The following is a 26,042-nucleotide window of genomic DNA, read 5'->3' as shown; positions in this document are numbered from 1 at the left end:
CAGTCGGAAACGGGGAGAGTACCCTCTCCAGTTGGGGATGAGATCCTTCCCCAAGTGGAGGAGTTCAAGTATCCCTGGGTCTTGTTCACGAGTGAGGGAAGAATGGAACGGGTGATCGACAGGCGGATCGGTGCAGCGTCTGCTGTGATGCGGACTTTGTATCAGTCCGTTGTGAAGGAGCTAAGCTGAAAGGCGAAGCTCTCAATTTACTGGTCAGTCTACGTTCTTACCCTCACCTATGGTCATGAGCTGTTGGTCATAACCGAAAGAACAAGATCCCGGATTCAAGCAGCCAAAGTGAGTTTCCTCCGCATGGTGTCCGGGCTCTCCCTTAGAGAGAGGGTATGAAGTTTGGTCATCCGGGAGGGGCTCAGAGTAGAGCCGCTGGTCCTCCACATTGAGAGGAGCCAGATGAAGTGGCTCGGGCATCTGCTTAGGATGCCTCATGGACAGGACGCTTCCCTGGTGAGGTGTTCCGGGCATGTCCCACCAGGAGGAGACCCCGGGGATGACCATGGACATGCTGGAGAGACTGTCTCTCCAAGCTGTCCTGGGAAGGCTTCAGGATCCCCCCCGGAAGAGCTGGATGAAGTGGCTGGGGAGAGGGAAGTCTGGGCTTCCCTGCTAAAGGTACTGCACCCGTGACCCGACCTCAGATAAACTGAAGAAAATGGATGGATGGATCCATTCCTTTTGTTTTTTTTTTTTTTTTTTTTTTTTAAGACTGCACCGAGCTGATTGGCTTCATCAGATTGGCTGATATTTTGCAAAAAATTAGTAATCGGCTGTAACGTCTTAACTCGCCCATCCGATCAGTGACATCATTGATTGGAGCCGCAAATTAAGACATGGCTGATACAATATCGTTTACTCCAGGGACGTTCCGCTCTGCTGTCTTCTATGTTTGAATCTGAAACCTAGTTTATGTTTAAGCCTGTCACGTCTTGTGACGTAGTACATAGGTGACGGCCAGCCAAGTATTTTTATTTATTTTTTTATTTAAAATATTTAATCGATGTAAAACCATTTTGGTGGTGTGAGGCTTCTTTGTGCTTTTTGAGACAGATGAAACTCAAGCTATTTGCAGCCTGTGCAACACTGCATTGACTCATGGGGTAGCATCTACAAAATGTTTTAACATGACTAATTTAATCAGGCACGGGCATGTGAAACACGAGGAGCATGTCAAGTCGAAGAAACGCAGCTTGAAAAAGAGAAAAGCGAACAACGACACGGACGCCGACGCAAAGAAACGCTAGAAAGTGCCCGCCCGTCCGTATAGTTGTGACTCAGGGTGGGAATAGATATTTTATCAATAGCAATGACTTTGTCGATTCTGCTTATCGATTTAATCCCTTCTCAATTCTCTTCATGATTCCTGAGTAGTTTTATGAGCACACCACACCAAAGCAACTATTTTATTTTATTTCAAAATTATGTCTGCACAAGGTTTTTTATAGCAAATAACAAACCATGGTCTAATGTTAAAGGTCAGATGACAGATGTTATAGGGTCAGTTAAAATTCATATTTGCATTGTTTATCCATCCATTTCCTATATCTTCACTAGGGTCACGGGGGTGCTGAAGCCTATCCCAGCTATCTTCGGGCGGAAGGCGGGGTACACCCTTAACCGGTCGCCAGCCAATCGCAGGGCACACGAAATCACACCTACGGGCAATTTCGAGTCTCCAATCGACCCATCACGTATGTTTTTGGGACGTGGGAGGAAACCGGAGTGCCCGGAGAAAACCCACCCGGGCACGGGGAGAACATGCACACACCACACAGGCGGGGCCGGAATTTGAACCCCGGTCCCCAGAACTGTGAGGCGGATGTGCTAACCAGTCACTCACCGTGCATTGTTTATATCAAGATGGCGCCTACCAGTGTGGCCGCCTCGGTAACGCGCTCTCTAGTATTGTCTTTGTTTTTGTGTTTTTCGTCCGTCTTTGGAGACCTTACACGACTCACTTACACAAGGGGAGACCTGCTAACCATCAAGGAGGCTACTCCGGACTTTCTGTCACCAACTTTCGAAAATCCGCTCAGTTACTCACCGGAGCGGCGTCCGCGGTTTTCGGCGCATGGATGCGGAAGCGGCGCCACAGAGGAAAACGAGCCGGAATTCAGGTGAAACTCCGCAAGAGAGGACACAGATTGGCGTTCCCGTCGATCCACCTCGCGAATGTACGCTCCCTACCCAACAAAATGGACGAGCTTCATCTTCTGTTAAAGACCAGTAAAGACTTCGGACTTTCCGCAGCCATGTGCTTCACGGAGACCTGGCTTTGCGACGCTGTACCCGATGGCGCCGTCACGCTTCCCGGCTTCAACATTCATCGAGCGGACCGCGACATGGAATCATCGGGAAAAACGAAGGGCGGCGGGATATGCCTCCATATAAACGAAAAATGGTGTACGGACGTCACGGTGCTCAGCACACACTGCAGCCCGCATTTGGAGTCGCTGTTTCTGAACTGTAAACCATTTTACGCGCCACGTGAGTTTACATCGTTTATACTGGCTGGAGTCTATATCACACCGCAAGCTAACAGGAGCGCCGCATTGCTAACGCTCGCCGAACAAGTCAACGAAATTGAAAAAAAACACCCTGACTCACCCCTCATTATTCTCGGGGACTTTAACAAAGCTAAACTCAACCACGAACTCCCTAAATACAAGAAGCACATCGACTGTCCTACCAGGGAAAATAATACTTTAGACCACTGCTACACTACGGTAAAAAACTCATACCGTGCTATACCTCGTGCAGCCCTGGGCTCGTCTGATCACTGCTTAATTCACTTAATACCGACGTACAAGCAAGTACTTAAATGTGCGAAGCCTACAGTGAAAACAGTCAAAAAGTGGACCAATGAAGCAAAGATGGAACTTCAAAGCTGTTTAGACTGCACAGACTGGAGTGTCTTTGAAAATTCAGCTGGCAGCCTGGATGAATATACGGACACTGTCACATCCTATATCAGTTTCTGTGAAGAGGTTTGTGTACCAACAAAATCATTTCGGACATTCAACAACAACAAGCCGTGGTTCACTGCTAAACTTAAGCAGCTTCGCCAAGCTAAGGAAGATGCATATCAGAGCGGGGACAGGGCCCTGTATAATCGAGCTAGAAACCAGGTTACTAAAGAAATTAACATTGCAAAGAGGATCTATGCAGCAAAGTTGGAGAAACAGTTTAGCGCGAACGACTCGAAATCAGTCTGGCGTGCATTCCAATCGCTGACTAATTACAAGCGACGATCCCCCCAAGCTGAGAACAATAGCACACTAGCCAACGACTTGAATACCTTCTATTGCAGATTTGAAAAGGACAGTTTCACTCCACACACCCACCCGGCCGCACCCGCGACCACAACCACACCTCTGACTTCTGCGTTAACCATCCATGAACAGGATGTGAGACGCATCTTCAAACAACAGAAGATTAACAAAGCAACAGGACCGGACCATGTGTCCCCATCCTGCCTCAAAGTCTGCGCGGACCAGCTCGCTCCAGTCTTCACTCAGATCTTTAACAGATCTTTGGAAATGTGCGAAGTTACATCCTGCTTCAAACGCTCCACCATCATTCCAGTCCCCAAGAAACCTGCAATCTCTAGTCTGAATGACTACAGGCCTGTCGCTTTGACATCTGTGGTCATGAAGTCCTTTGAACGTCTCGTGCTGGACCACCTCAAGAGTGTCACAGGTCCCCTGCTGGACCCCCTGCAGTTTGCCTACCAAGCGAACAGGTCTGCGGATGATGCAGTCAACATGGGACTGCACTTCATCCTAGAACACCTCGACAGTGCAGGGACCTACGCGAGGATCCTGTTCGTGGACTTCAGCTCAGCGTTCAACACCATCATCCCTGAACTCCTTTCAACCAAGCTTCTCCAGCTCAGCGTCTCACCTGCCATCTGCCAGTGGATTTACAGCTTTCTGACGGGCAGGACACAGCAGGTCAGGCTGGGGGAGGCCACCTCATCCACACGCAGCATCAGCACTGGGGCGCCCCAAGGTTGTGTCCTCTTTCCGCTGCTCTTCTCTCTCTACACGAACGACTGCACCTCAGCGAACCCGACTGTCAAGCTCCTGAAGTTTGCAGATGACACCACTGTCATCGGCCTCATCAAGGACGGTGACGAGTCTGCATATCGACAGGAAGCGGAGCGGCTGGAGCTGTGGTGCGGGCGACACAACCTGGAGCTGAACACGCTCAAGACGGTAGAGATGATCGTGGACTTCAGGAGGCATCCTTCGCCACAGCTGCCCCTCACGTTGTCCAGCTGCCTTGTGTCAACCGTCGAGACCTTCAAGTTCCTGGGAATTACAATCTCTCAGGACCTGAAGTGGGCGAACAACATCAACTCCGTCCTCAAAAAGGCCCAGCAGAGGATGTACTTCCTGCGGCTTCTGAGAAAGCACGGCCTGCCACCGGAGCTGCTGAGACAGTTCTACACAGCGGTCATCGAATCGGTCCTGTGTCCTTCCATCACAGTCTGGTTTGGTGCTGCTACAAAAAAGGACAAACTCCGACTGCAACGGATAATCAAACTGCTGAAAGGATTGTCGGTACCCCCCCACCCACCATTGAGGACTTGCACGCTGCCAGAACTAAGACAAGGGCGTGCAAAATCCTCTCGGACCGTCTGCACCCCGGTCACCGGCTCTTCCAGCTCCTTCCCTCAGGTAGGCACTACCGATCAACGCAAACTAGAACTAGTAGACATTCCAACAGCTTCTTCCCTCTTGCGATCAACTTCTTAAACACCTAACCTATAATTCCATTACAACAAGCTGGCAATTTTTTGACTTGAGTTCGTTGTCACATTTCTGTGGGGCCAATTATTTATTACTTGTGCACTCACTGTAGTTGTCTCGCCATGCTGCACTATTTGCATATACTGGCCACTCATGCCAGAGTAGCATCTGCTCCATTTGCACACTGATTGAGGAGTATCTGTAACATTTGCACAACCGACATTGTCCCAGATGATCGCACTACTCGTCACTTTAAACCGCATACACTCCTTGAAGTCTCAGCGCCCTTTGCACAACGGTCATTGCACCGGACTATTGCAATATTAGTCGTTCGAACTGCTCTAAGTGCTAGAGGACTCTGCATCTTTTTGCACAATTGTTTTTTGTCAATGTCTTTATGTCCCCAAAGTGTTCTGTAAATTGACTGTTTGTTGTACTAGAGCGGCTCCAACTACCGGAGACAAATTCCTTGTGTGTTTTGGACATACTTGGCAAATAAAGATGATTCTGATTCTGATTCTGATTCTGATATGCGCTGTAATACATGCACGTCACTTCCATCAAGTTGTCAACTGTAGTTTAGCTAAAAATTAGGTTTTTATTCCACGTATTGAGCACTCCCCGATCATACCCAAAGCTCGAGACACTGGGGTGTGGTTATTCTATCCACCGCAAGGGTTACCGGAAGTGATGCTGCAATTGCCAAACATACACTCAATACACAATGGCGAGCAACGTGTTGGAATATGAGGAGGATTTCGATGTACAGAAGCACTCCACTGATCTCGGTCGGAACCTGACAATTAGGGAACGACGAGAAGCCAAGTAGCAGCAGTACAACAGAAAAAGAGAGTGGCCAATACAGACTGCTATGTCTGTGCATCCCATAAATCCATAATTTCCTTGCTCCAGCTCACTTTTCGATAGAAACATAGTCATTAATAAAATATAACCGGTATGCTCATGGGGTCTTGTCTTTTTATACAGTCATGGCTAGAAAAAATGGCACCCCAGGTTGTGGCAATATTTTTTAGCACGACTATACGTATTATATATTCATACCCCTTTTACAAACCAGATCTGCCATTTCGAAGTGATTATATAGCAGATGTACAGCAGTTAAATTGATAAATATGATGCAGAATGCACCTTCTTCTTTTTGCATATTGCGCCTTCCGGTCTTCGTCTCTTTTCCGGCGCTGTGACGTCACACGAGCCAAACAGCCTGGTCATTCGGCGTTCTGTGCTATTGTTCCATGCTGTTGTTCCCGTCCTTGTATATTTGGGTTATGATTTAACGATGTCATGATGGTTTATTGTGTGGCATTTGGTTGTACAAATGGTTCAGGCAGTGGCAAGAGGTTTTTTTTTTTTCTTTTTTTTTTTTGGCTTTCCAAGTGAAAAAGGAAGAGGTGACCAGTGGATAGGGAAAGTCACTCGACAGGGGAAGAAACGTGGTCAGCTATGGGTGCATAGCAAGCATTCCAAACTGTGCTGATCACTTTGAACCGGCGTGTTTTGAGAAAGACTTAGAAGAAAGCATTGGATACAGAGGTAGAGGCTGAAACCAGCTGCAGTGCTAACTATTTTTCCTACGGCCATCGGGACCTCTACCGCCAGCAAGAGAACTACATCCCACAGCTGCCACGGTGCCGCGGCGACGCAAACTGGGATGACAAAAACACTGCTTGAAGCGAGCACATGGCCTGTGTTTTGAAAGATTGTTTACTATCTGCTGTTTAAGTTAGTTGCCACCATTAAGCAGTCTTAACTAAAATTTTTGTCCGCAACTCAAGACAAAAAATTGGCCAAGCAACTGCTCATATCTCAAAAAACCGTAAGACTGGTCACACCGAAGTCGTGGTACCACTGTAATTACTAATAGAATTAATAAAGTTTCAAAGAACTGACAATGAATATATGTCTCTCTTTAGAACTGACCTCTGAATATGCTGCAACAAGGAAGCAGTTTAACAAAAGCTTAAGTGAATTTGGTATGATACAGGTATACTCCCTAACACTGAAAACAGGTTAATACATTACCACCCAGTTTGACCAGATTTGTCATAGTTTTGTGTTTGCCTTGTTAATCCAGGAGAAATTTGCAGTCATGGCCCTGAATGCCTTTGTGATGGAGAGCATGGCATACCTGACATCAGGAATGATGGACCGACCTGGGCTACCAGATTGTTCTTTAGAGGCTGCTGTGGTCAAGGTTAGACACAATTGTCATTATGAATTCTTGTGGTAAATTGGTCAATTGAGTGGCAGGGCACAAAGAGGTTCATAGTCCAGCAGTGAAACATAGCTGTAGGTCTGCCCGAAAGCCAGTATGAGAACTTCGAATCCACAAAGCACAGTTCACCATTTTCCAGGAACCATTGCCTTTAAACAGAGAAGCTGATTCCTGCCCCACTGTGACAAAATCCCAAAGTCAATAAATCTGTCAAGACGAAATCATTTGCAAATAGCAAAGATCCTCAGTCCACCTGTCTGCCCAATACATTGGCTGCATCCAGAAATTTCCAGCCATCGAGAAAATTATCACAAAGGGGGAACATCAACAACCTTAAGTTTGAGGCCCATCCTGAAGTAGCCATTTTACAGCCAGCAGTGGAAGCCAAGCTCCTGCTCCAATTGTATTGGGATTGATTGGCTTTTCATAAAGGTCCCAAACCCTGTACAGTCAAGTATTATACTGTAGTCCAATTGCATTAAACACATGTGGGCTGCACCCTCCAGTACACTGGTTAGGACATTCATCTTTTCTATTACCGTAATTTTTCGTGTATAATGCGCATTTTTCCCCCAAAAAATTGACACGTCAATAGTGCGCATTATCCATCCATCCATCGATTTTCTACCGCTTATCCGAGGTCGGGTCGCGGGGGCAGTAACTTTAGTAGGGATGCCCAGACTTCCCTCTCCCCAACCACTTCATCCAGCTCTTCCAGGGGGATCCCGAGGCGTTTCACAGGCCAGCCGAGAGACGTAGTGTGTCCTGGGTCGTCCCTGGGGTCTCCTCCCAGTGGGACGTGCGCGAATCAGATGCCCCAGCCACCTCATCTGGCTTCTCTCAATGTGGAGGAGCATCGGCTCTTCTCTGAGCTCCTCCCGGATGACCGAGCTTCTCACCCCATCTCTAAGGGAGAGCCCGGACACCCTGCGGAGGAAACTAATTTCGACCGCTTGTATCCGGGATCTTGTTCTTTCGGTCACGACCCAAAGCTCATGACCATAGGTGAGGGAGGAACGTAGATCGACCGGTAAATTGAGGGCTTCGCCTTTCGGCTTCGCTCCTTCTTTCCCACAACGGACCGATACACAGTCCGCATCACTGCAGACGCTACACCAATCCGTCTGTCGATCTCTCGTTCCATTCTTCCCTCACTCGTGAACATGACCCCAAGATACTTGAACTCCTCCACTTGGGGCAGGATCTCATCCCCGACCTGGAGAGGGCACACCACCCTTTTTTGACTGAGGACCTTGGTCTCAGATTTGGAGGTGCAGATTCTCATCCCAGCTGCTTCACACACTGCTGTGAACCGCTCCAGTGAGAGTTAGAGATCACGGCAGGATGACAACTACTGGCATCCCGTACCTGTCACGCGCGCAGCTGAGAGCAAGAGCTGGGCCCGCCACCAATTCAACCAGCAGGAAAGTTACGAGCGCACCCCAGCGGGGTAACGTTTTCCTTTTGCATCTTTTTGTTTTTTTAATGCGTCCTTTTTCTTCGTCTGAATCTTTCTTCTCCCTCCTGCGATCTCCGTAGAAAGACCATCCCCACTGACCAACTGATCTACAGTCGTGACTACAGCATAACAAGCGTTGCCAAAATGTACAATATTAGTGCCTAATAATTTGGGCAAAATTACTAGCTTCACAAAATCCTAATTTTTCTCTCTCGCTCTAACTGAACGCATTAAACCCTCACATTTTCAACTATCTTCCCTTTTCGTTACCCTTAGTGTTATTTTCTTTCTGTAGACCCTCCTGTGTTTCACTATAGATCCCTTGTAGATTTCATTCAATATTCTATAAAATCCCACTTTCTGTTGTGTGTTTTCAGTTTAATACGGAAACCTCTGTCATCTAGGACTCGTATTTCATAAAATGTAGCAACCTTTAGATTATGAGACTAATAAAAGGTTTGTCGTCGTTTTTCCTAAATTTTACACAAAGCGATGTGGTGCCCTTTACGAGACAAAATAGCTTGATTTATAACGTTAAGCCTCAAATCACACTAAACCGGAAGCAACCCAGCTGTCGCTGCTTCGACGAATTAATTTCTTCCATAAATTACATTTTATCCAAACGCCAATATACGCTACAGATGGGTTCGTCAACGGCAGGCTATGAGTTGCCAAGTGTGGTGTAAAAAGGCCTTAAACCTGACCAGAACCCATACGCGTGCCCAACCACTATGATGCTTGCCAGTAAAGCTCCTCCCTTTAGCCGGCAGAACAAAGTTGCCTTTGGAGACCCTGTCAATAGTGAATAGGCTTGAGAACAGAGCAAGTTGGTTCACTCAGGCACTGCAGTTCCCGTATCATATTGAGGTGGTTACTCACAGAAGAGTTTTTTTTTCCGATGTTTATTTGCTATGAAAACACAAGCTGTACTCATTATGTAATGTTTACTCTCTGAAGGTGTTCAGCTCCGAGGGAGGCTGGATTTGTGTCAGTGAAGCTCTTCAGGTCCTTGGAGGTCTGGGATATACAAAGAACTACCCATATGAGCGTTACATCAGGGACTGTCGTATCCTGCCTATCTTTGAGGTAACTTCATTTTTATTTATTTTTTGTCTTTGCACCTTGAATATCAAATTACATTAAGAAGAAAGTAGTAAAATAATCAAGTGGGAATGCATATAGCCTTTCTAAAATATTATCAATAGACAGAATGGCAGTTCCTTTAATCATTCCTGTAATTGTGTGGTGGGTTTGTCAATAAAAATAATAGGAAGGGCTTCCATGTGTTATGAAATTCTGTTCAGAACCACGCAGCATCTACCGGATTTACATAATCCTTAGGTTCATTCCTTATCCATTGGGAGACTGTGGGTTTGGCAGCCTCCTTCCACCTCAAGAGAATCTGGTGGCGTGCCAACAGAGTAGCAAAAGCAACTACGCTGTGCCCCGGTAAAACGCTGAATATTGATATGAGGAAATCTGGGGTGATTGTGATTTCTGATATGAGGGAGAGAGCTTAAAAAATACCCCGCCAAAAGCTTTCCATTTGGACATAACCAGAACACATGGATGAACGTTGCATCCATCATCTTCCACGTGTTATACATAGGGGGCTAATTTGTGGATACATTTTAGATGATTAGATTAGATCATAATTTTGGAATAGTGCATTTCAACTCTTTCCCTCCCATGGATAAATAAACGCGTCCATTTAAAACAAAACTTTCCCTGCCAATAACGAGAAAACTCAATTAAGTTTTTTTTGATGGGGGGTTTGGGTTGAGATTGGCCTGGCGCACCTCCACATACAGTAGATAATTTTACACTTGAGGCTGTATAAGTCCCGGGATGCACATTTCTGGAAACAATGAGTCCCAGCCCCGGAACAATGAGTCCCTGCAATTTATCATCACGGAATACAGATACAATAAACCTCCGCTACATTGCGGCTCTTGCTTCACTGTTCCGCTATTTTTAAGATTTTTATTAGCTATTACTCTTTATTTTATACTGTTTGTACAATATTTTCGTCTTAGCCATTGCTCTTGCTCTCTCTCAATATACAACCCCAATTCCAACGAAGTTGGGACGTTGTGTTAAACATAAATAAAAATAGAATACAATGATTTACAAATCATGTTCAACCTATATTTAATTGAATACACTACAAAGACAAGATATTTAATGTTCAAACTGATCAACTTTATTGTTTTTAGCAAATAATCATAAACTTAGAATTTTATGGCTGCAACACAATTTGAAATGTGGACTCGTCGGACCACAGAACACTTTTCCAGTTTGCATCAGTCCATCTTAGATGATCTCGGTCCCAGAGAAGCCGGCAGCGTTTCTGGGTGTTGTCGATAAATGGCTTTTGCTTTGCAAAGTAGAGTTTTAAGTTGCACTTACGGCTGTAGCGCTGAAGTGTGTTTACTGACATTAGTTTTCTGAAGTGTTCCTGAGCTCATGTGGTGATATCCTTTACACATTGATGTCGGTTTTTGATGCAGTGCTGCCTGAGGGATCGAAGGTCACGGGCATTCAATGTTGGTTTGCGGCCTTGCCGCTTACATGCAGTGATTTCTCCAGATTCTCTCAACCTTTTGATGATATTATGGACCGTAGATGATGAAGTCCCTAAATTCCTTGCAATTGTACGTTGAGGAACGTTGTCCTTAAACTGTTGGACTCTTTTCTCATGCACTTTTAAGCGCCTTTTCTACCCAATAATGGCAGCCACCTGTGCCCAATTAGCCTGTTCACCTGTGGGATGTTCCAAACAGGTTTGATGAGCATTCCTCAACTTTCTCAGTCTTTTTTGCCACCTGTCCCATCTTTTTTGGAACGTGTTGCAGCCATAAAATTCCAAGTTCATGATTATTTGCTAAAAACAATAGCTTATCAGTTTGAACATTAAATATCTTGTCTTTGTAGTGTATTCAATTAAAAATAGGTTGAACATGATTTGCAAATCATTGTATTCTGTTTTTATTTGTTTAACACAACGTCCCAACTTCATTGGAATTGGGGTTGTACCTTAGTTAGGTACTAGTATCAGTACTTGGCGCCACACTAGTTTGTTTTTCACCAAAAGAGTGATCATGTCAGGAGGGTTCACAAACTTTCAAGCAGCAATGTATAGAGGATTCGACATTTTATAGCGAAATAGATGCAACCATTCAACATGATGAGAAACAAGCGTTTTAAGAAATGCTTCTAATTTTTGATGGGCAGTATGAATTTTGATGCAAAACAAGTTGATTTGATCTGTTTGTTGTGCTGTTAGTAATGTTATTACTTTGCCCTTTTTTTAACCAACTTATGCAGCCCATTGTTTGGAATGGAATCTTCGTGTTTATTGATGCCTCAACGCACCACACCGTAGAACTAAAAGTTCAGGCACACAAAAATAGGAAAACACAAAATATTACAATTATTACGAAGATAACACTGCTTCGCACTGAAGCCAATAGCTATAGACAATGCAAAGTAATATCGACCACTGAAGCCTGCTTCTCAATCAACAGCAGTCATCTCCCAGAAGTAATTTCACAGTCAAAAACATGACGCTTCAGCAAACTTCTTAATAAAGTACATTCTCACAGCTGGAGCAAATGAGGAATGGAAAGAAAAAAGTAACGCATATGAAAGAATAATGACGTGATGACAAATGTTTCTCAGACTGTGTAAAGCTTATGGAGAGAGAGAGAGGAGGAGGCAAATTTCCTGTTTAAATGTTTTCAAAATAAAATCATGTATTTATAAATAAGTACAAATGGCTGCAGTTATACAACTGGAAACGTGATTGGCAGTATGTTATCTATTAAGGTATTTATGACTATACCTCTGTGCCAAATGTTTCATATTTAAGTGCAATTTTTGTGAACAGAACCTGAGACAGTTTTATTTATATTTTTTCAAGATATTATTTTTTTTTACATTTCAATGCCAACGTTCAATCTTCTTTTCCTTTCGGCTTGTCCCGTTAGGACTCGCCACAGTGTGTCATCCTTTCCCACGTAAGCCTATCTCCTGCATCCTCCTCTCTAACACCAACTGCCCTCATGTCTTCCCTCACGACATCCACCAACCTTCTCTTTGGTCTTCCTCAAGCTCTCTTCCCTGGCAGGTCCATCCGCATCATCCTTCTACCAATATACTCACTATCTGTCCTCTGGCGTGTCCAAACCATCGAAGTCAGCTCTCTCTAACTTTGTCTCTAAAACATCTAACCTTGGCTGTCCCTCTGATGAGCTCATTTCTAATTTTATCCAACCTTTCACTCCTAGAGAGAACCTCAACATCTTCATTTCCGCCACCTCCAACTCTGCTTCCCGTTGTCTCTTCAGTGCCACTGTCTCTAATCCGGACATCATGGCTGGCCTCAACACTGTCTTATAAACTTCGCCCTTCATCATAGCATAGACTCTTGTCACATAACATACCTGACACCTTCCTCCACCCGTTCCAACCTGCTTGGACCCTTTTCTTCACTTACTTACCACACTCACCATTGTTCTGGACTGTTGACCCCAACTATTTAAAGTCCTCCACCCTTGCTATCTCTTCTCCCTGTAACCTCACTCTTCCCCCTCCACCCCTCTCATTCATGCACATATATTCTGTCTTACTGTTGGATTTATCTTACCAAACATTATAATGAATAAACACAAAAGGAATGAAGACGTTGGTCATTTTACTCATGAGGAGGGCGCATGGGAGATTGTTCAGGTTACAGCCTCTCAACACGCTCGAAACAATCTCCCCCGTCGCTCCTACATTTATTTGAAAATAGGAGGGCTTTACAAGACATAATGTTCTAAGCATTAAGACACAACACAAAACATAGGACCAGACGACACCTGTCCCGTCCCCGACCACATCCGATCACGTCCTTGGTCAAGGCGCCCTTCCATCGGATGTTGCTCAGTCATCTTCTTGAAGGCGAGACATCTTTCTATCTAAATATTGTCCATAATACTAATGCAAGCTACTAATGTACAATACTAATGGAAACTAAGCAAATAAATGATAACTTCTAAAATATAGCTAACACTTACTTAGGCTAATCTTCATCCCTCTCTTTTTCCAGTGCATGGCGAGGGTTAGGGTAACCCTAACCCTTTCTAACTGTTCCTCCACCTGCTCCCTGCTTCACAATGTCATCATCGAACATCATGGTCCTTCTCTCACATTTTCCCCATTCATGAAGTCCTCAAAGTATTCTTTCCATCTATCCAGCACACTACTGGCACTAGTCAACACATTTCCATCTCACCCTAAACTGCTGCACATCCTTCCGATCTCTAGCCCTATGTCTGGCCAACCTGAATCGATCTTTTTCTCCTTTTTTAGTGTCAAACCTGGTGTACATGTCCTTATATGCCTTGTTTGGCCTTTGCCACCTCTGTCTATGTCCCACGTTGCATCTAAATGTATTCCTTTCTCCTCTCCTTGGTCCTCTCAGTATCGCATTTCTTCTTAGCTAACATCTTTCCTTGTATGATTTCCTGTACTTTGATGTTCCACCACCAAGTCTCCTTCTCCCCTTTCCTGCCATATGTTACACCAAAGTACTCTCCTGTCTGTCTCTCTGATCACCTTGGCTGTAGTGGTCCAGTCTTCTTGAATCTCCTCCTGTCCACCGAGAGCCTGTCTCAGCTCTTCCCGAAAAGCCACACAACACTTTCTCAGCTTCCACCACGTGGTTCTCTGCTCTTCCTTTGTCTTCTTAATCTTCCACCGCACCACCAGAGTCATTTTACACACCACCCATCCTACGCTGTCAAGCCACACTCTCCCCTACCACTACCTTACAGTCAGTAACCTCCTTCAGATTACATCGTCTGCACAAGTTGTAATCCACCTGTGTGTTTCTACCTCCACTCTTGTAGGTCACTTTATGTTCCTGCCTCTTCTGGAAAAAAGTGTTCACTACAGCCATTTCCATCCTTTTTGCAAAATCTACCATCATCTGTCCCTCCAAGTTTCTTTCCTGGATGCTTACCTATTACTTCTTCATCACCCCTGTTTCCTTAACCAACATGTCCATTACAATCTGCACCAATCACGAGTCTCTCTCTCTGGGTTGCTCAGAACCACTTCATCCAGCTCCTTCCAGAATTTCTCTTTCACTTTATAGGTCACATCCTACCTGTTTTCCTGTCATAGTCCCAACATTCAAAGTCCCCACATTCAGTTCTAGGCTATGTGTTTTCCTCTTCTCTTTCTGCCTAATAACCCGCTTTCCACCTCTCCTTCCTCTTCGACCCACAGTAGCTGAATTTCCACCGGCGCCCTGCAGGTTAACGGCGTCAGGGGCGGACGTTGTTAACCCGGGCCACGACCAATCCGGAATAGACTTCTTTAGATCAACGCTCATATTTGTTTGGCAAAGTTTTAAGCCGGATGCCCTTCCTGACGCAACCCTGTGCATTTATCCAGGCTAGGGACCGACCTACAGTTTGCAGTGGCTTGTGCCCCCCATAGGGTTGTATTCAATGCCAACGTTCAATGTTTTTAGGAATTAAGTGAATTGCTCTTAAAAAGGATGTACTTGAATTACTATGCTCTAATATAATTATATCAAAAGCATAAAATCAACATCGATACTATCATTTATCGTGATAGTTTCTGTGAAAATATATCATCCTAAAAATGTGCTATTGTGACAGGTGATGGTGCCTCGGCCTATCAGATTTAGAGTGGAAATACGTAGCTGCGGCTGATAAGATGAAAAAGAACGATTGACAACTTCTTCGCAAAGAATGTCCAAACCAATGTTCTGACACGGAGCACTTTAACCACCAACACTTTGATGACCAGATTGCTAGTTAACCATTTACCAGTCAATATTGCGCAAAAAAAGACAGGCAGCTGTCTTTTAAAAATAGAGTGAACCTGTAAAGCTGCATCATTGAATGCGATGCGGTCAAAAATGTGGGTGCACCTAACTTTTGTAGCGGTGCAGCCAAGGAAAAAAAGGTGGGTGCTTGTGCACCCAGTGAAAAAAGTTAGTCTACAGCCTTGTGCAGACACTTCTAATATGGATTCTGATTTTACATAGTTAGGGTAATATATTTAATATTTTCATGTTAGATAATTAGTTTTGGGCAGCATGGTGGCCGACTGGTTAGCACGTCTGGCTAACAGTTCTGAGGACCCGGGTTAAAATTGGACCTCCCCTGTGTGGAGTTTGCATGATCTCTACCTGTGTGGGTTTCCTCCGGGGACTCCGGTTTCCTCCCACATCCCCAAAACATCCATGGTAAATTAATTGAAGACTATAATTTGTCCCTAGGTGTTAATGTGAGTGTGAATGATTGTTTGTCTGTATGTGCCCTGCGATTGGCTGGTGTAAACTTAATTAATTTTGGACAAAGAACACATCGGACATGAATGCCTGCGTTACTTCAGGTACGTTTTAACGTTAGAATCAAACTCTTTCTTTCGAAAATGGGCACCACATCTCCTTTTAAATTATTACATTTTAGGAAAAGTGACGAAAAACCTCAATCTTATAATCTGACGGTTGCTACAGGAATGAAATAATAGTTGTTGATTTCAGCGGTTTTACTCGTAACTCAAACACACACAAAAACACAACGGAAAGTAGAATTTTGTAAAACATTTAATTCAATCTAAAAGGGGAAACTACGGGGTAACATATAGAGGGACTCTACCACAAAAAGAAAATAATAATGGTAATAGAAAGAAAAATAGGACATTGTGTGTTGTTGGACTAAAAATGAGCGTGGATAGGTGACAGTGTGTTGGCCGAAGCCGCCCCGTAGCTGGAGAGATGTTAGCCAGGAAAGAAGACCAAAGGGGGTAAGAGAGAGAGAAGGCGGAAGTTAAGGGTTAAATAGCCAATGGGCGTGTCTAAGGGACAGGAAGTGGAGAAGACCACACCCATCAGCTTGAATTTAGTCAACAATTTTGACCCATAAATGGATTTAAAAATAGTAATAAAAATAATAATAGTATTATAATTAATATAAAACACTCCCAACTTTGTACTCTTACTCATAGATCAAGCATTATGAGTCTAAACTTTAGTCTTGGCAAATCAACTACAGTGGGGCAAAAAAGTATTTTGTCAGCCACAAACTGTGCAAGTTCTCCCACATAAATAGATGAGAGAGGCCTGTAATTTTCATCAGAGGTGTACCTAACCTAAGAGACAAAATAAGAAAAAAAAATATCCAGAAAATCACATTGTCTGATTTTTAAAGAATCTATTCGAAAATTATGGTGGAAAATAAGTATTTGGTCAAAAATAAAAGTTCATCTCAATACTTTGTTCTATACACTTTGTTGGCAATGACAGAGGTCAAACATTTTCTGTAAGTCCTCACAAGGTTTTCACACACTGTTGCTGGTATTTTGGCCCATTTCGCCATGCAGATCTCCTCTAAAGCAGTGATGTTTTGGGGCTGTCGTTGGGCAACACAGACTTTCAACTCTCTCCAAAGATGTTCTATGGGGTTGAGATCTGGAGACTGGCTAGGCCACTCCAGGACCTTGAAATGCTTTTTACGAAGCCACTCCTTCGTTGCCCGGGCAGTGTGTTTTGAATCATTGTCATGCTGAAAGACCCAGCCACGTTTCATCTACAATCCCCTTGCTGACGGAAGGAGGTTTTCACTCAAAATTTCACGATACTTGGCCCCATTCATTCTTCACAATACACTGATCTCGTCCTGGTCCCTTGCTTGTTTGTCGGTGACCAAATACTTATTTTCCACCACAATTTGCTAATAAATTCTTTAAAAATGAGACATGAATTATTATTTTTTCCCTCCAACCCATCATTTTGTCTCTCATAGGTGAGGTATACCTATGATGAAAATTACAGGCCTCTCTCATCTTTTTAAGTGGGAGTTAACTTGCATAATTGGTGGCTGGCTAAATACTTTTTTGCCCCACTGTAATTGTTCAATCCAACATCATTTCATAGTGTTTGGCTTCCAATCAGGAGGAATAACTATCATCTCAAGGTCTCACAGCTGGATCTAGAAGACTGAGACAATAATGACACAGACATCAAAGCATACATTTAGAATATTCCTGGAGGTTTATTTGTGACAATCGTGGGATTTCAGTATCCACAGGCAGTGTCTCTCACCACCACTGGGGGGTGATTGTATTCCAGCATTTGTTCAGCAATCATCAATCACTTCCTTCCCCTCCCTCACCCATGCTGTGCCAGTCATTGAGGCGCTATGATATGATATATTATAGCTCCAGATGATACAAACCAGGTTTCCTGTCTTTTTTGGAAGCAAACTGGCTGGTTGAGGTTCAGGAGGCAGGAGTGCAACAGTTTCAGTTCTTGAGGACTAATGACAACTGGGACATCAGCGTCGTCACTACATACCCCCCTTTTCTCCGGCTAGAGCAGCTCGATGGTGGTCTGGGCGGCGACTTCATGAAAGATGGTACAGGTTGGCAGGTGAACACAACAATGCAGTTACTAGAGTACAACATAAGTGCGTATCACCCCACTTTACGGCCATCACAGTTGTCCATGACTTCTTACTGGGTCATTTCCGGGTTCAGCCATTACTTTCCTACGGAAGACTTTGGACAAGCATTGGAGGGCTGTTCTAAGCAGTTCCGCAGCTTCTGGGTCTTTTGGTAGAGCAGGTAGACTATGCTTAAAATCATGCAGTGACCGAGGATGGTGAGGGCCACTAAGTTAAGGTCTGTAGAAGACCATCCATCCATCCATTTTCTGAGCCGCTTCTCCTCACTAGGGTGGCCTATCCCAGCTGTCATCGGGCAGGAGGCGGGGTACACCCTGAACTGGTTGCCAGCCAATCGCAGGGCACACAGGAACAAACAACCATTCGCACTCACAGTCATGCCTACGGGCAATTTAGAGTCTCCAATTCATGCATGTTTTTGGGATGTGGGAGGAAACCGGAGTGCCCGGAGAAAACCCACGCAGGCACGGGGAGAACATGCAAACTCCACACAGGCGGGGCCGGGGATTGAACCCGGGTCCTCAGAACTGTGAGGCTGACGCTCTAACCAGTCTTCCACCGTGCCGCCCTGTACAAGACCAAGGATGCGAAAACAAGGGTTCTGGTGTCTTAGCGTTGGTCATGTCAAGTCAGAGTTCCATCAAATTTAAGTTGTTCAAGCATTTCAGGGTCAAATTTGAATTTGTGCTGTTGGAAAAACTTAGAAATGACAATTTGGCTGTCGTAACTGACGGACGGCAGGTGATGCTGAGTGACATCTTCAATATGCAAAGTGGCATCTTTGAGGGCGTCGCTGATTGGGCGAGTGACGAGAGGCTTTTCCTCGGAACTCAGGATTGACATGCAGAGCTGTGGAGCTTGTAAGGAAAAACCAGAGATGGGTCATATTAGTGGGGCCTGTCAGGGCCGTAGACCGAATAATTTTAATTTAAGCCGAGGGGTCCCAAATGTGGGAGAATTCTATCCATTCCTAAATTGTCTAGAGAGGGAGCAATTTCACGTAGCCTGTCGTTCATCAAAATGTTAGCAATCTGCGTGTGAGCATAAACCGTTAGGAGCACAGACAGCGTGGTTATGACCTGCCTATTTGGGTTTAACGCTACGCAAGTGAACGTCGAGAATTAAAATGGCTACACTTAGCGTGTTGCTTTGCGACCAGGAATTGACAATTTTACTAGCCATGTGTTGTCGTGTGGTGGGGATTTCGGACTGGAATTCCTGAAGTTGTGTCTCGATAGTAGTAAGGTTACAAGCGTCACCGGTGGGGGCGCTGTGGATGAGCTTCATTTCGGTCGTTATATTATTGGTATGTGGCAGAGCAGCGCGTTCGGTTTTGTCGGTGTCTTGGTTCAGCATCTGCATTGGCAGCCTTGGTGTAGTCCTTGATGTAGCGAGGATGCTGTCACGGAGTTTGGATCTGCTTGACCGGTCTGGTCTCTCAGTGTCGGACTCGGTTTTGTCAGTGTCTTGGTTCAGCATCTGCGTTGGCAGCCTTGGTGTAGTCCTTGATGTAGCGAGGATGCTGTCACGGAGTTTGGTCTCACCGTGTCGACCATCCTTCGTTTCATGCGTGGTGCATCGTGGGCGGATGCTTGTGTGACCGCCTTTCGCTACGTGGGGCCACGAGTGGCTGTGAAGTGCGATTCACTCATACCTGTAGAGACGCCAGGATCCGGGAGAGACACAGGGGAGTCATTAAGACGCGTTGCACCTGGCGCGGTGGGCTCTCGAGTCGGCTGCCCCAGATTCGGACAGGGGTTTTGTGAAGTGGCAGGGCCCTTTGACAGTGTCCCAGGGTCCCGACCTTGCGCTGGGACTGCTTTGTCAAACGTAGGAGACCGACTGAAAGGTGGGCGCTCATTGATTACATCAGACAATGTTTGTTGTTGGAAGCCTTGTTGCTTGTTGGTGATTAATTTGCGGGCTTCCTGTAATTCCCGTCGAACAAGTGTTATGTCTGCTTCCTGTTCTAGCTTTAGCTTTTGAAGTCGGTGCATGTTAGATTGTCTGACATGAACTGAATTGCGACATGAGTTCAGACAACTACTCAACGCTTTTGGAGCGTTCCTCTTTGAGCATCTTAAGCTGAGTTTCAACATCAACTAGGCGGGTTTGTGCAGGGTATAAACGAGAATTGGACGATCTTGGTTATCTTCCACATCGCTCCGTTTTAATTGTGACACTAAGTTCAAAACCATGCAACCGAGCGTTCGAGCGAGATTTTTATCTTTCGTTTTGTGTTTGGAATCGCTCATGAGTTGCATGATATTAGCATCGAGGACCTCAAGATTAGCGTCTTTGATGGATTCTGCATAAACCGGGACGAGGTTACTTTCAAGCTGTGCTCATGTGTCGAGATTGCCATAGTGACTGGGACTTTTTACTAGTTCCGCCATAATTGTGTTGCGTGTGCAGTAGCTCTACGTTGTTCGCAACTAGATTGTTATTATTGTAAGCAGTTTAAGCGGTGCGTCTAATTTTGGAATAGATGCACAAGATCAGCAGTGTAATTGTTAAACAATTAAATAGCATTCGCAAATTATGGTGTGAGGGTTTATCACGTTGACTTAAATGTGTTTGAGAATGTAGAAGCAGTAATCGAATCGAACAAAATTGTTGACGTAAAGTTTTGCGCACAATATCTATTCGATCAAATTACAGTTGATGCGTGAGTGTTGTCAAATTAATCGTTGATTTAAACAATTACGAAAGGCACCTTGGTGGAGTAAATCCAATCAACTTAACTAAATTTGGAATTTCGACGAATTCAACAAGTTTATTTATTTAGCTTTGACTAATGAATACAATTTAGGTAAACAAATTGATTTGACTGTGTGATGACTATCGCAAGTCAGTTCAATTTGTGAAAGCAGTGAGGATACGCGGGACACAAAATGGATGGATGAATTTGGAATTTAGCTTATTCAAAGTTTTATTTAACTTTGGTAAAAAGTTAAATCGACTTATTCAGCGTGCAAATTAATTGCTTGTATGACTTACAAAGATGTTGGCTTTGGTAGAGGAGAAAAGGCAAGCAAAATTCCCCCCAAATTGTTTGAGGGAAAAGGTTAATGAAAATGTCAAATCCAATCAAATTTAAAAAGAAAAGCCCAACGTGATTAAAAATAATCAAGGAAATAATTAATAAACTCCACTTGTAAAATAATCCGTTAAGTAATTGTTTACTATAGCGTGTTGCCGAGTTAAATCAAATTACGTGATGGAGAGAACGTCTGCGGACGGGAGGTGGCAATATTGCTTTAGGAACGCAGTGGCTTGAGTTGATAAAGCTTGTAATAGTTTCATTGTAAAGCTCAAATGGGCGTAAAATCAAAAAAGGCATAAAGCTTCAATAGTACAACTGTTGCGGTGTTGTTTAAGCAAAACGAGCGAAAACGGAACGCTTTTAAATTAATAAAAGTCATCGATTGCAAGTGGATGCACTAGTTTAGCGACTATGCTCGGTAGCTGGAAGATAGCGGCAGGGGGCGCTGTGAGTGTCGCTAACAACAATAACTACTGTTGCTAGGCTAGGTGGGGATGCTAATTTAGATGTAACTTTGGAGTAGAGCCTGCACAGAAAGCTTCACAGCAAGAAACAGCACATGGCGGTGCAACAGACACAAACAAACAAACCTTTTCAAAAGTAACAACCATCAATTCAACACGAAGCCTTAGCACGTGTTCGTTAGTAGTTCACTTGCGTTTAGGTGGCTCACGGCTTTCGAGGTGGCCTCCGGATATCGCGTATTGACATAAACGTTCACGGGGTAGTGCCTGAGGACGATTCACAGCCACAAAGCAATGACGTCACGTGGAATCTTCCCCCAACAAGCTGTGTAATGGCCTGAACGTCCACGAGGGGGCACTCCAGGACAACCCAAAGCATACACAACGGTTTAACGTCACAAAGAAGGAAACGACAAAACAGCGTCCTTAGAGGAGCCGCGTGGTTTCAAACACACAAAGCAAAAATGGTGACCGTGTCACGGACACCGCGTGCTGTAACGCACACAAAGAGCTAACACTCTAGCTCGGAGCTCACTTCAAGCACACTACAGGGATTCTCGGCACGGAAGACATTCATTCGTGACTAATGGCTTCCCGAATTGCCGGAGCTCAAAATAAATTCCCCAAAACCGAAATCTATATTTTTTCGCTGCTTTGGGTAGCTAATCCAAGCAGTGACAGGTGGGGCTGGAGGATTACCTGCATGTCCAGCACTTCATGGCATGTCAGAGAAAACATCCAAGGCCTTTTAACATTAATCAGTGTTGAAAATCCTCCAACAGAATCATCTTTATTTGCCAAGTATGTCCAAAAAACACACAAGGAATTTGTCTCCGGTAGTTGGAGCCGCTCTAGTACGACAACAGACAGTCAATTGACAGAGAACACCTTTGTGACATACAGACATTGACCAAAAACAAAAAACCAAAAAAAACAGTCACTGAGCAGTAAAGGGTTGCTAGTTATCTGGTAATCTGGTATTGCCGGTACATTTTATTTTTTTGACAATTGTGCAAAAAGATGCAGTCCTCTAGCACTGAAAGCAGTTCGAATGACTAATATTGCAATAGTCCGGTGCAATGACCATTGTGCAAAGGGCGCCGAGACTTCAAGGAGTGTATGCGGTTTAAAGTGACGAGTACTGTGATCATCTGGGACAATGTTGATTGTGCAAATGTTGCAGATACTCCTCAATCAGTGAGCAGATGCTACTCTGGCATGAGTGGCCAGTATTGGTCAACAACAGATATGCAAATAGTGCAGCGTGGCGAGACAACTACGGTGAGTGTACGAGGAATGTATAATTGGCCCCACAGAAATGTGACAACGAACTCAAGTCAAAAAATTGCCAGCATGTTGTAATGGAATTGTCGGTTAGATGTTTAAGAAGTTGATCGCAAGAGGGAAGAAGCTGTTGGAATGTCTGCTAGAGCTGCACGAGTTTTGCTGGCACTTGGGAGCTGCAGTTCATTTGGGAACATTAATTCAAACACATTTTGAAGCAGGACAAAATCCCCTCCGTTTAAAATTGGATGAGAACTGCCTTTCTGAGGAACATGGTGATGGAGTTCTGAGGAATCTGATGGTGAATGTGAAATTGGGGGACTGCCCAAGTGTGTCACTTGACCTGAACCCAAACGAGCACCCGCTTGTCAGTTTAGGCATACTCAGGCTCGAACATCCACCAATTCATTGATGTCATCATGGAAGAGCGGAAGAGGCTTCCAATCACGACCTGTGCAGCTCTGAGGAATTCATGCCCAAGATGATTAAGGCGCTGCTCGATAACAATAAAACATTGACAGTTTGACTGGCTACAGTTTGGGCATGCTCACTGTGATTTTTACTGCCTTGGGTTTCCATCTGTTTGGACAGTTTAGCCAATTAAAGTCCATTGTGAGGGTGAAAGGGGGGAAAAAAAGATTTCAATGATTAATGACTTTTGGGCTCTCTTTGTTCACAGGAGACTACTTATCCGATCCGACTAGAAAGCCATTATCTTGCATTTTGTCATCTTAAAAACAATATATACAGGTATAGGTATAAATATAGATGTGGAATATGCTTTGATGAAATGATGGACTTAGATTGTTCGTGTAATTACCTGTGTTGTATTTTTTTTATTTTTTTTAAATTGATTGGGCTTAAGTGTCCTCTTTCTCCCGCAGCAATCATTGATTTGTCATTTTCTGATTTATTTCAGGGCACCAATGAAATTCTGAGAATGTACATCGCTCTTACTGGAATGCAATATGCTGGCAAAATTCTCACAGGGAAAATAAAGTAAGTGGAAAAGTGACAATTGATCCTGCTTTCATTTGATGCAGTGTTGTTGTTTTTATTTTCAGTCTGCAGTTAAATACACTTAATTTGGAAGAGAGAAGGTTTACGTTTTTTTAACAATAGCACTGAAACGACATCTCTCTGTGTTGTGTAGAAATGCACAACATATTGACAGATGTTTCTATTTGGTTACCTTACCAAGCTAAACTTTATTGCCAAAATAAAGGCTCACCTGCCTTGACTCACATATGAGTTTAAGTGACATCCCATTCCTAATCCATCTGCTTCAAGATACGTTGGTCCACCCTTTGAAGCTCTAACAGTTTCAACTCTGGTGGGAAGGCCGCCACAAGGTTTAGGAGTGAATCATTGCTCCCAACTTTGTGGGAACAGTTTGGGGATGGCCCGTTCCTGTTCCAACATGACTGTGGAGCAATGCACAAAGCAAGGTCTATAATGACTTTGATGAGAGAGTCTGGTGAAGATGAACTTGACTGGTCTGCACAGGGTCCTAACACCAACCTGATAGAACACCTTTGGGATTAATTAGATTGCAGACTGAGACTGATGCGCTTCTGGAAAAAGTTCCCACACACTACTTAACCTTGTGGAAGCCTTTTCAGAAGAGTTAAATCTTTTGTTGCTGTAAAAGGTGGACCAATGTCATATTAAACTGGAGCGATTACTTTTGTCAATCTAGTGTATTTGGCTATGTCAAAATCAGAATGCACGATTATAGCCAAAATAATAATCACGGTTATTTTGCTCAACATTGTAATCATGATTATTAATCACAATTATTCCTGGTTAGGGACAAATATTTTTTATTGCACTACTTTTTAACAAACAATTTGCATAGATCATTTTACACATGAGATTGTGTGAGTCCTGGGATGCACGCCATGGAAACAATGAGTCCTAGTCCTGGAACAATGAGTCCCTGCAATTTATCATCACAGAATACAGATACAGTAATCCTCCTACGTCACGGTTCTTGCTTCGCAGTCCCGCCATCTTGCAGATTTGTATTTATGCATAGATCATTTTACACAGACTGTGTGAGTCCCGCGATGCACATGTCCTGGAAACAATCAGTCCCAGCTCTGAAACAATGTGTCCCTGCAATTTATCATCACGCAATACAGATACAGTAATCCTTCACTACGTCACCGTTCTTGCTTCGGAGACCCGCTATGTTGCAGATTTGTATTACATTTGTTACTCTATCTTTTAAACTGTTTGTAAAATATTTTTGTTATCCATTGCTCTTGCGCTCTATCAATATAGGACTGTCATGATAGCAATTGTTTTAGAGCACTATTTTTTCCCAGAAACCTTCACAATAAACTATAGTATCATTGTTGTTGTTTTATGCCACTGATATAATGATATATAATAATTAGAGCATAATAAAGAATTGTACACATCTTACAAATTCTGCCCTGGTAATGAAACATAAGAGCACAACTGTGTAATGTTCTCTCATTGTCTAAATAAAAGTAGAGCTGCATTTCACAATAAGAGCAAATAAATAAAAAGAGAAAGTTATAAGCCTTCAAAAATAGTGCTGAACTTAAGAAAAATGAAGTTTGAGTTTCCCCTTTTCTGTTTGGCATCTTGACACAACAGTGAAGTCTCAAACAATTTTACATATTTTAATTTAACAAATAACAACTGAACTGTTTTAGAGATTGTTTGTTCAAATTCTTTGTTTCATAGAGGTGTCTCGCAAATATGCACTTTTAATAAGTACTCCCAGTAAGAATTTCCCACTGAGAAGTTTAAACAAAAATGACACTGACCGTTCCATTTTAAGCGCCATTTGTTCCCAATGTTAAATTCCTTTTCTTAAACTCATCTTCCATGCTGAGTCAGTTTTCTCTCTCCCCTGGTACGTTTCTTCTCGTCTCTTGTCTGGGCTGCGCGCAGTCAGTGATTGCGGCCTTAGATGCAGATTTGATTGGCTGAAGAGGGTGGCTGAATTCGCATGTGATTGGTCGGTACGGTTCAACACTACCGTAAAGTCTGTAATCTGTTGCGGTGCCTGGTAATGTCTTGAATCAGAACCTTTCTTTTTTGGCTATGGTGTGGGTAGGACTTCATCAGGGGGAAAAAGTGGAAGGTCTTAGACTGGCCAAGTCAATCACCGGACCTTAACTAAATAGAGCATGCATTTTACCTCCTGAAGAGGAGACTGATGGGTCGCAGGCTTGATGCAGTTATTGTAAGGGTTATGCCACCAAATATTAAATTCACTTAAAGTGAATTTTATCATGTCTGTTCCAATTCTTTTGCTC

At 43.8% G+C, this 26,042-nt stretch overlaps 1 protein-coding gene across 1 annotated transcript in view; it reads left to right on the top strand.

Annotated features, from left to right (window-relative positions):
• Window positions 1-26,042, top strand: part of acad9 (acyl-CoA dehydrogenase family, member 9) — a 64,743-nt gene that overhangs the window by 17,835 nt on the left and 20,866 nt on the right. The window contains exons 10-13 of the mRNA XM_061687828.1: window positions 6,704-6,774; window positions 6,865-6,984; window positions 9,422-9,550; window positions 23,666-23,745. Coding sequence (XP_061543812.1) covers window positions 6,704-6,774; window positions 6,865-6,984; window positions 9,422-9,550; window positions 23,666-23,745 — 400 coding nt within the window. The remainder of the gene's footprint in view (window positions 1-6,703; window positions 6,775-6,864; window positions 6,985-9,421; window positions 9,551-23,665; window positions 23,746-26,042) is intronic.

Source organism: Phycodurus eques, chromosome 10, assembly GCF_024500275.1.
Source record: "Phycodurus eques isolate BA_2022a chromosome 10, UOR_Pequ_1.1, whole genome shotgun sequence".
Classification (NCBI taxonomy): Eukaryota; Metazoa; Chordata; class Actinopteri; order Syngnathiformes; family Syngnathidae; genus Phycodurus; species Phycodurus eques.
This window is presented reverse-complemented; position numbering and strand designations above follow the sequence as displayed.